Raw genomic sequence first — 12,086 nt, 5'->3', positions numbered from 1 at the left:
ATTTTACATAACAAAAACTAAATCTATTTATAAGATATAGTCTTATTTTTTGGTAATTCAAATAATGGCACATTTTTTTAAATTCTAGAAAATAATTGCTCTATCAATAATAAATTTGCCCCAAGACTAATAAAGGCAATATTAATTATGCTTTTGAATTTGGCTTTTATAGTTTCCACTTACAAAAAATGGAATGCAGGCTTAGATTATTACCATGTTCATATATGTGCATCTCACTAATAATTAGTGTTCACAGTAATAATGCTTACAGTCTGAGACAAAAAATATTTATGGCACATGTAAATAAGAGGCAATCTAGGGGCATTACTCCTAGCAACTAGTCATATTCCATGAGTGGTTATACACTGTTGTAGTTAGGAACAGTTTAGAAAAAAAACTGGTTAAATTGGAGAGCCTGCCAATAGTGCATAAAAATACTATTACCAGTTAAAATTATAGATTTTCTAAGGCATCAACAAACAGAGAACAATCTAAAACTATAAAAATCATTACGAAAATTGGTATTAATTTTTTATAAAATTATTAGTTACCAAAAAATAATATTAACTATTAATTGCATTATATTTGTATTAAAGATATCCAGGAAAAACTTAGCTTAAAAGAATAGTATACAAATAATGAACTTCCATTAAAATTTGGCATGGATTGGCAGTTTTTCAGGAACATTCAGAATGGAAAAATCTGTGATGAATGGGTTCTTTAATTTACGAAAGCAATATTTTTTGAATGGTGTCATTGACCTCAAGTTGTTTAATGCAGAATTCCAAAAGAACATCAGTTCTTTTGATTTAGGATCTGTACAGTCAGTAGCTATTTAGAAGAAAAGTAATTCCTCAGAATTACTTTTCTTCCCTCTCAAGAAAATTAGTTTCTTCAAAATAGCTCGTCTATATAACACTGGCCAGGGCTGCATATAAGAACACACTGGCTAAAGAGCAAAGAATGAGGACATGGAATTTTTCATATATGTGATGTGAATACAATGAAAAAGAAAGTGAATCAGATCGCCTCGGGCACTGGGTGTAGGAGTGTTATAATAAAAGGAAAGTTGCTGATGGATTGAATAGCATTAGAGGCATATAGTGCAAGAAAGCAAGCTTATACAGCATCAGAAGAAGGAAAAAAACCTTCCCAATTCATCCATCAATTCACTCCAAAAATAGGTATTTTTTTTTGGATTGGTATTAACTGAAGACTCTTCATGCTGAGGATGCTGTGCAAGTGAGGCTGAGCCATATGAAATTGTGGATTGCAAAATTACAGATTCTGTTTAGAAAAACTTTGAGCATAAAGGCAAGTAAGGAGTTGATGGCATATACCCTGTAATTTTGATTGATGTTGCCAGAAAGCATTTGAATCAGTGAGGATTCAAAAACTTTGTCAGCCTCCAGAAGGGCATCTTCGGAATCTGGAGATATTCCTTTGGATTGGAAAGGTGCCAATACATAAAGGTGGCTCTAAGAGTCAAGTTAATAACTACAGACTGGTTAGCCTGTAGTTACTAACTTTCACTTTAGTTCAGTGGTAGGGAAAATCTTAGAGGCAATGATTAAGAGTGCAATCCAGGGACCTTTAGAAAGAAATAGCATTCTGAACAACACACAAGATGGTGGTTTTGTTAAAGGAAATATTGGCAACCAGACACCTCAGATGGGACCTGATTGAAGTTTTTAAGGCTCTGACAGGGGTTAGTAAAATGAATGAAGGCAGAATGTTCATTGTTATAAAGAATTATTTTTTTATTTAATATTATCAGCCATATGGTACAAGGAAGCCTGAGGCTTATGCTGCACCAGCCAACCAAAAAAAAAAAAAGTTTCAGAGTAACCCTGAGAGTGAGAGATAAGTAGAAAGAAATCACCAAGAAAGAGAAGAATGATGATATCCAGCTCAGGACCCTGGGGTTTGCCAAGCCCATACTCACCAGATGTGAGCCAGGCCATAAATTCAAATTACAGGGGAAGTGGTTTAGACTAAATTGTAGGCAGTTTTCTTTTAGCCAGTGAGTTGTTGATTAGTGGAACAAGTTGCCTCCACAGGTAGTTGAGGCTGACAGTTGAAGAAATTCAAAAAGGTCAACTGGATAGTTACCTACATCAGGATGGAAGCACTTAACTGATTGTTTCCTATCATTTTTTTTTTTGGTCAGTGCATCTAAAGCTTGTGGCTTCCTTGCACTACTTGACTAATTCCTTATAGTATTGCTAAATACACCCTGCAATCCAATTAAAAAATGCAGCAACTTTAAAATTCAATGTTCAGGGCACTTGCAAATTTTCTTTATTCCAACGTTGTGGACTGCAGGTATCAATAGCCTTCTGTTATATAATAAAACTGCCTTTAAACTTACTTCAGGTGAAAGTCCATTTTTCAGCTTAGTGTTCATATCCAATTTCTTTAATTTATATCTAGATGCACACAAAGGAATCCTGCATAGCATAATAAACTTTTTTTTTCCTTTTCTCTTTTTAAAGATGGAAGTTCTTGTTGCACCAACTATAAAATTCCATTCTTGTAGTCATGATTCCAAAGACTGTCTACTGCTCTGATCAAGTGAAATCACTTAGGTTATTAAATTCCCTTTGTTCAATTATGTATTGTTCTTTGCTATTATGTGGAATGCAATTTTAAAATCCTACTGAGTTTTCTTTACTAGGAATGGGAAGTTTCTTCCAATTAGTCAGTTGTGCAGGAATAGGAAGACCTTTTCCTACAGGACTGGCTTCATTCAGAAATAATGTTTGGATACTCTATTCTATTTTTGTTTCTCTTTGAAAAACCTATATTGCTTTAAGAATGAGCAGTCTTCATTATATCTACTAAGTTTATGCATATCATTGGAACAGAAAACAGCATGCACTCTCATTTTATTGATTCAATAATGTTTACATGGTGCAATGTGCAGTGATTGACTTGTCATGATCTCAGAAGTGGCACCACCTCTTTACTGATTGTCAGTAAACACTTTATAGAAATAAAAACAAAAGATATAAAAAACTGGTCCCAGGTGTGCACAGCTGACTAACATGTGCAATATGTATTATATATCACCCTCTGTTACACTTACATTCACAGTAAATAATCCTTATTTTATAACACTGTTACAAAAATCAGCTTAAAAAAAAAAAAAAAAAAAAGAAAAGGAAAAAAAAAAAAGCAGTATTATTATTTATATTATCATATAATTAAACATAGTTTAAAGCTCTAATATCAATTTACTTACCAAAACACTTTTAGCACTATTCAGTAATGGGCCATAAACAACATAAGTATGTCCAGTAACCCATCCAATATCTGCTGTGCAAAAATATACATCATTGGGGTGGTAATTGAAAATGTACTTGAACGTTGTTCCAGCATAAAGCATGTAACCTCCGGTAGTATGCAACACACCCTTTGGTTTTCCTGTTGAGCCACTGAAATCCATTAGAGAAATAAACACAAATAAATTTATCTTACAAACAATTGATATTTATACTTAGAGTATCATTCACTAATTTGTTTAGCATTTCTGTAATCCTACTAATTGGCCTGTATTAGCACCATTGTAAAACCACTGCATAATATTGTTTTGGTCATGCATTACTCCTTTGGGTGTGGGAGATCAAAACCCACAATACTTTTAGCTCCAACCCTGTGTAAAAAACGTCCAACCACATGGATTGTCTCCCTTTTAAGTACATTATTCAGCTTCAATTGATAACAATAAATTTCTTTATACACTCAGTGAGCATAAGAGTAAGGTCAAAAAGATCAGAGCTATACAAAAAACATCTTTTGATAGGTTTAGAGGTTGTATGAGATGATATTGTATATTATCTTGCGTTTATCAATATTTTTTAGGGTGTGCGTGGGGAGGAGTAAAGTACACTGAAAGGAGAAGAGAGATTTTGATTATCATTTTAAAATCAGCAGGCTGCCACTCAAATAAGTATTATGCAAACAAAACCAAAAAACTGCAGCATATGTGAGATCTCAGATATTTTAATCTGCAACTCAATTTATAAGCACATACCTGCCAAGTTTTGGGTTTTTAAAGTTGAGTGAGTGAGCGAAAGAGTGATTTAAATCCAGCCATAAAGTTGTTTACTGCTATGGTAAGCTTTCAAACACTTGCTTTTCTAGAATTTTTCTCTCCATGGATTTCTGTTAGATATTTACTGATATGATTGCTTCAAGTGATACTGTTGCAGACTTTCCCTCTTCAGAAATGTTGTGCCAAAGTTTTGTTTATAACATTGGCCCCATTGTCTAAATGGGACTGCTAAGAGTACCTCCAAAAAACTTGGAGAAATCAGATTTTTTTACATTTGGCTGAATATACAGTCCATTCCGGTTATTTGGGCCACATCGGGACTAGTGCATTTTGGCCCGATTAAGCGGCTGCCCCAATTATCCGAATTTTCACATAAATAGTTAAAATACAATGTACCCCCCCTTTACAATTGGTTCACTGTACAATCAAATCATGTTACGATGGAGTCACCATAGTAAAGTACCGTTTACTATATGATGTGCAGTAAGCGCCGGTCATTGTGATCACGTTTGTGAATTCAATTTTAATTCTATTAAACAGCAATTCTAATTAACGAAAATAGGAGGAATATTATCCACAGGCAAAGATATTAAGCACAAATTCACCCATATTACCTTACCAATTAAAAAATTAAATGATACGTGAAAATCGGAAAAATATACCTGATAATCGGAATAATTAATACGTACTGTAATATGTACATACAAACTAGTTGACATTTGTGGGTGGGGGTTAAAATTTAAAAAGTAAAAAGATAAGCAATCATCAATAACAAAGAACAGGGCACAAACAAATTGCAAGTAACACAATACGCGAAAGTGAGAACGGAGTAACGAGTTACAAAGCTTTAAAAATAGGAATGAAGAGAAGAGCCGAAAATTATTTTTTTATATGATTGAAGATTTCATGGAAGTGTAAACACATTTCACCGTAATAACCCACAGAATTCCAGCTGTCGGTATTATCGCAAATTCTGTAAGGTTGAGTTTACTGTCCGTTTATAATGAATAAATAAATTTGCTGTTTATACTCCGGGATGACCAAACGGTCAAAGGAGTTATAATTTCACTAACAGAAAAGCCCAATAAACAGGTGACTGCTAATTGTTTTATGGTTGTGACCTCCAGAATTTCGACCGAACCATGTGGTACCATCTGAGACAATCATAGGATAATCTCCAGTGCTGCGGTCTCCTGCCCCGATTAAACGGCATGCTGTCCCAATTAAGCTAAGTAAACCCTGGCTATTTTCAATTGGTTTCTGTTTTTTAAGACTTTCCCCAAATAAACAGCTGCACCGATTAACTGGTGGCCCAAATAACCGGAATCCACTGTAGTTAGATTCATTGTTTGTACATTAACCAGTACACATGTATAGCACACTGCAGGTCAGTTTTTGGAATAATTGAGGGTTTTTTAATTTATTTAATATACTAAACTGTGGTTAACATAGTTTGAATCCAATAGTCACGTAAGTTAGTTTAATTTTTGTATTTAGTTAAGTATTTACAAAGCTACCGCGCTTAATATTCAGAAGGCCTTTATCAATATTTTGGTGGAAATTTCATGACTTCACTTCCGTTTGGTATCTTAAATTTAACTTTGGTAGTGGTAAGTTTTGTTAACAGTTTAATTTCTGTAATAGTCTGTTAATTTAAATCCTGTAATATACTGTAAATTTCAATTTTCTAAAGTATACAAAAAAGTTACAGCTTAATATTTAGCTAGCCCTTGTTATTGATATTTTAGTGGGAACTTCATAAGTTTTGTTTGGTAGCTTAAGTTTAACTTTTCTAGTGGTTAAAGTTTTGTCAGTAGTTTCATTTCTGTAATATTTTGGTAATTTAAATTCTGTAACCTTTCTGAAGTTAAAATTTTATTTAACTAATGGGTGATAGAGCATGCACTTACAATACAAAGTCCAAGAATATTGTGACACAGACAGAAATGCCTGCAGGAATTTGTATAGCCTGTGGCATGTATTCTAATGCTAGCCAAGTGGGCAAACCTAGCTCTGATGATTCTTTTCTTTGCATCCGATATAAGGGGCATACCAATCGAAAATTAGAACTTTGTGCATTCCGAGAAGAATTTGAATAATCGAAAAAACAAATGCTTGCCCCTGAAACAAATGTAACTGGGAGCTCATCAGGAACTCAAGTATCTCGTGATCTGTCAAGTGATGCACCCTCAATTCAGGTCCCAGATAAGAATAGTCAAGTGTACTTTTCTGGTTGAAGGTTATCTAGTTTTATTGGGCAACTCCACTGTCAGGGAAATGAGTAATATTTTTTGTAATAAAGATAGGTGAAGCAGAACCAGGGTGTGTTTGATGGCAGCAACTACTCATGATGTTACCAACAGTGTCAGATTTTAAGGGGAGTAAAGAGAGCGTTATTATTCATAAAGGGATTAATGATATTAAATGAATGTGACCTTGATCATTTGTTAGATAAATATAGATTTATAAACAAACCAAGCTGAAAAATATGTTGCAAGTTAGGCCAGAATGTATGTGTCTGCAATTCTGCCGGGACCAAAAAGGAGGGATCATACGTTGAAAGCTTTGTGGATTAACTAGAGGCTTGAACAAGGCTCTAGGGGAAAATTTTATTATCTGCGTGGCCTGCACTTGTAGATAAAAGGAATCTATTTTGTAGACTGTATTAATTTAAACAAAGGTGGTGCAAGGATTTTTGCCAGTTTCATTGAGGATGCCTTAAGGCAGCATTTCTCAAACTGTGTTCTGCAGAACACTAGTGTTCTGTGAGATGTGAACAAGTGTTTAATTAACAATTAAAAAAAAATAATAAATAAATTTTGCACATTTGTAGCGTACACCACTTTGTATCATTATAATATTTAACATTATTTTTTTTTCAGTTATTAATATACTGGCATAGACTGGAACATTATTTTGGCAGGCTTTGCATAGAGAAACATGCATAGAGGTAATGACACCTACGAAAAGGCAGCAATGTGGTGATCTAGTATGGTAAGTATGACATTCATATGCAATTTAGCCGAAGGAGAGGAGGAAGCAAATCAATATCATAACTAAACTCACTTCCTTTTATAAATTTTTTTTTTTTTTGATAATTATTAGTATTTCGAAATATTATTATTAAAATAAATGACCATGAATTTGTGGTTGAAAAAAGGAACTTGAAAATGAGAAGCAAGTACTTCTAGTATTGCAACTGTGGTCGATGAAAACAAACATAATATTGTCACACTTCAAAGTGAGGATGAACAATTGCAGAGTTTTGTTCCCCAGAAATCCAAAGCGAAAAAACAGGAACCAACTAATAAAAGACCAAAACGAAAGTATAATGACAGCTATTTGAATTTCGGCTTTAAATGTGTTGGAAATAAAGATGCTCCTGATGCACCAGTGTGTCATAGGTAATAAAATATTAGCAACAGTTCTTCGCCTCTCGCTAAACTTGTGTTTCGCAAGTGTTCCGTGAATATGTTGTGAGATCAAGTGCTCCGTGACTAAATAAAAGTTTGGGAAATGCTGCCTCAAGGGTTTGGAGAAAATGCTAGTTGGGGGAGGAAGAAGGGTAATATAGATCTGCATTTATCTGATGATATGGGCCAAAGTAATGTTTGAACCCACCTCAAGAATTCTTGTTTGTTGCCACAACAGTTGATGTTGACAAGATGTTCTGATTGTAGCAAAATTTCAAATGAGTGGCATGTGAAAGATAGGGAAACAAGTTTAAATAACTTCAAGGGGTGCTTCAGAGCACCCCTTTTTTTCTAAATTTTTCTAAATATAAAAGAATGCTTAATCTTAATTGTGTCTACAGTAATGTCAGGAGTGTTGTCATAAAATGGCTGAATTTGAACTCCTGGTTAGGACAACCAATGCTAATATAACTGGGCTAACAGAAACTTAGTGTCACCCAGAAATTGGGGATGATGAGTTCCTCTATGGTATGTATAATGTATTTAGGAAAGATAGGAGTGGTAATGGCGGTGTCATGCTTCTTATCAAAAGCAGCACGAGCGCAAAGAGTTTGCCGAGTTTAAAGTTACATCTGCCAGCATAGAATCTGTGTGGTGTGAGTGAGTTGGAAGCAAAGTTATAATGAAAGTAGGAGTAATCTACTGACCAGAAGACTGAAGAGTATGACAAGAGTCTTTACATGCAAATGGAATGGGCAAGCAAGCATGAATGTCTTATTGTGGGCAACTTCAACCTGCTAGAGACTGACTGGAATAAGTGGGAGGGAAACTCACCTTGGAGAAAAAATTTTTCTAAATAAACTAGATTATTTGTACCAGCATGTCAGAGATAATACTAGGAGGGAGAATATTCTTGACCTCAACATTACTGATGAATTAGATGACATCACAGAGCTTAAAATATAAGAAGCATTGGTAGGTAGCGATCACGCAGCAGTCAGTTGGAAGATGAAAGGTTGCAGTAGTTAAAGGTAAAGACATGGGTTTTAATTTCAGAAGAGGGGGCATTGACAGAGTAAGGCACTAAATGGCATTTGTTAATTGAGCAGATTGCAGAGTGAAAATTTTAATATTATTTACATTTGAAGACAATTTAACATAGTATTGATGACTTCTGCTATTGACACAGACCTGAAGGAAGGATATATCTTTGATATGTTAAAGATCTATTGAGATCAGTCAATTGTCTTTAAAAAACAAAAAAAAAAAACCTATGTACAAGTTTTCTTCCATTGAGTTAATTAATGTCACTAGCTTAAAATTGGTAGCCCTAAAATAGTATCACTTAAGCCTTAAGATAACTGCCACTTTTCCAGCATTTATTATAAATAAAAATTAAAGCAGAAAGTGAAAGCATAGATTTTAGTATTAAATAAAACTTATTAATTATGAGTGATATACTATTTTATTTATAAAAGTTTTCTTTAATTTTAAAAAGTATTGAACCATACTGCCTCTGCACTTGGCTAATATGATACAACCATGAACTGTTCATCCATTACAAATTTAAAAAAGAAAACTATTATTAGATGTGTCCAAACTGTTAGATATTAATGCATATCTACCCTTTCTGTTGGACAGGACCTTGAAGCATTACTTCACATTAAGTTAACACATGCCATATAATGCAATTGGAAAAATTAAACCATTATGAAATGTAGTAAACCTTATTCTGAAGTATTTAAATAAGTCTAAATATTTCTAAAATCACCATTTCACTAAAATCTTGCAGATTAATGTAAGGTGTTATGTGGTTGGCATTGTAAAGGCCATTAATTTAGCAGATGAAATGGGAAATCCTTGTCTTCTCCCTCATTTTATGGACTTTTAGTCCTTATGATTCGTTCTGTATAACAAAAGAACCACTCGAAATTCAATGGTTTCACACAACACACAGACATGTAAACAGTGGTGAGCTATAGTGGCCTTGTGAGAGCCCATTATTTATTTTTTTTTTTTGAAAATTTGGAAGCCCATTGTTGAGACGATCATTTTACAAATGAAATCCTGAATGCAATTATTGAGTATCTAGAGCCAAAACTATGGTGGGGCAAGCAGGGCCCCCATTCCCAGCATTTTAATGGTGCAATTGATCTGTTATGCATTTTAAAATTGCTTCATTTTTGATTTAATTACAGTCGGACCTCTGTTTAACGAATTTCTTTATAGCGAATTTTTTGATTCCCCTTGATAATTACATCTAAAATAGTTTCCGTTGAATGAATAAAATCTCCATGTAGCAAACGGATTAGGAGTGACAACTCTGTGTGCATTGTTCTCACCTCTGGCCTTTAGGCAATTTAGGTAATTAGAAAGTGCAAAGTAAGGTTGAAAGGGATTACCGTTTCACAATGTTAGTGGTATCCGTAAAACCTATGCAGTCACATACCGAGAAGTCGCGCTAGTCAATATGCTTTCCATAGCCAGTCAGAAGGATTAAGAGGATTCTCAACACTGATTATCACCTCTGGTCAATCAGTGTTGTGGTTCCCCCTTACTGCAACAAACAGGCATATGTCTTTCGGAGAAGTGAGTGATTAATGCCTTCCATAAAATTTCTCCTGTCTATGTTTAGATGGTCACAATAGCTGAATATCCATGTGATTCTGACATTTTGCACTGTATTCAAAGAACTAGTGAGATTAGCAACGTAGAGGTGGGGGGGGGGGGTATTGAGACAACTAAGATATTGATATATAAATTTTACGAAGACGAAATGTTGGCAGATTTTGAAACTTTGTCGAGCCTTTCACTGTGTAGAAAAATGTTCTAAAATATAATGGCATACAGGCAATATTTAAAAAAAAAAAAAACTGTATTACCAATCTCCAAAAAACTAGAGCGAATTAAGGATGATTGCTAAAGAACTTTACGTGGAAACTAAAAGATCGGTCGGTGTTCGGGCATGAGTAGCTTGCGGACGGCAATTGTGGGTTGGAGGAATTATCCTGCTTTGTGCAAACATTTTGAATCAGAAGTTAAATATTTCTGATTATTAAATAGACTTAAATTTGGAATATCTTAACCATTTAGTACTAATGATCGATATCCTGCAAGAGCTCTTACCTTTCAGAAGCTTTACAGAATCACAATGTTTTGTAAAAGCATATAAATTAATTATTTGAACTATCAATGCTATTGCTAATTTCAAGTTCTGAAGGAAACTATGAAGCTAAAATTGAGAGCATTTTGAAGTGGAAAGAATTTGAAGGAATCAAAATCGAAAGTAAAAAAATTACCTCATGACAAGTTATTAAATGCACTGTTTAATCTTTAAAGGATTAGTTATTAATGCAACAGGGCGATTTTAAATTAAATAAGTTAATTTTTTTAGTTTAATTTTTTGTTTTTAATCTTTTAAAAATAAGTTTATATTTTTAAATTAGACTATTGAAAGAAATTTTAAACATATGCTACCCGAAATCGTGGATGTGAAAGAACTTTTGTCTCAGTGGCAAGACAGTGAAAACCGAATAAGAAATTTAAGTTTTCTGATAAAATATGAAATAAAAATGAATGATTTTAGAGATTTTGTCGAAGACAGTTTATCTTTAAAATTGGGTGAAATTACCTTTTCAATTAAGAAAGCCAGAAAATATCTTTGAAACCATTGCGATTAGCAGTGCTAAAGCTGAGTTCAGCTATCAGCATAATGAATAACATTGTGACAATTAAACACGTTGCAGATTATGATGACCATACATCTAAATGGAAAACCATTGCTTCATTTTGATCCGGATCGTTATGTCAAATCTGTAATCGTCGCTCAGCTATTGAGCAAAGCAGAATATAGACAACAAATATTAATAAAGAAGTAAATTGTATATAGCAATTTTTAGAATCAACCTTTCTTGAATATTTGTGAAATAAATTTTTTTCGTGTAATTGTGATTTTTTGTGTACTTTTTCTAGAAAGTTTATTTTTTATGTAATATTTGTTTTTATATTGTGGAATGTTTTGTGATTGTTTTTATGTTATTTGTGGTATGGGAAATAATTTCATGTTATTTTTTATTTGCAATATTAAAATTTTATCATGAAAAAAAGTATCCATTATATTTCCCTAGTTGTTAAAAAAAAAAGATGAATAAAAAAAGTTGTGCCGAGCATGCATGATAGATGGTTTATGTGAAACATCCTTCATGTTTCTTTTAGGCATTTTGATTTGTATATATCGATTACGAAATAAGAGCTTTATTGTAAATATTTTATTGATCATTTGCAGATTTTCATAATTTCTGGAAGACAAGATACAATGGATTTATGATAACTAAAGTAAGAGATGTATACTTGCGAGTGCAACGTATCTAAATATCTCTGTAAAAACAGCACTGATTGATGTACCGATCTTGTAGTTGAAGCAATATTAGCTGTTAGGGGAACCTAACAATGGATGTAACAAAAATGCGAGACAAAAAAAAGAAATTGTTGACAAATATTTGTATTGTTGCAATCATGCTTACTGCAGTAGTAACTTCAGGAAGCATGATTGTGACGTTATACTATTCAAAAATTCTAAAAGTTAGAACTCCAGACACTGACATATCCAGTTATCA

General features: G+C 33.4%; 1 protein-coding gene across 1 annotated transcript in view; it reads right to left on the bottom strand.

The window, feature by feature from the left end:
• The window catches only part of LOC150085446 (acetyl-coenzyme A synthetase, cytoplasmic-like), a 200,725-nt gene that overhangs the window by 68,833 nt on the left and 119,806 nt on the right, over nt 1-12,086 (bottom strand). Inside the window, exon 8 of the mRNA XM_090373254.1 lies at nt 3,245-3,437. Coding sequence (XP_090229380.1) covers nt 3,245-3,437 — 193 coding nt within the window. The remainder of the gene's footprint in view (nt 1-3,244; nt 3,438-12,086) is intronic.

This window comes from Mastigoproctus giganteus, chromosome 5, assembly GCF_048544385.1.
Source record: "Mastigoproctus giganteus isolate SK-2022 chromosome 5, ASM4854438v1, whole genome shotgun sequence".
Taxonomy (NCBI): domain Eukaryota; kingdom Metazoa; phylum Arthropoda; class Arachnida; order Uropygi; family Thelyphonidae; genus Mastigoproctus; species Mastigoproctus giganteus.
This window is presented reverse-complemented; position numbering and strand designations above follow the sequence as displayed.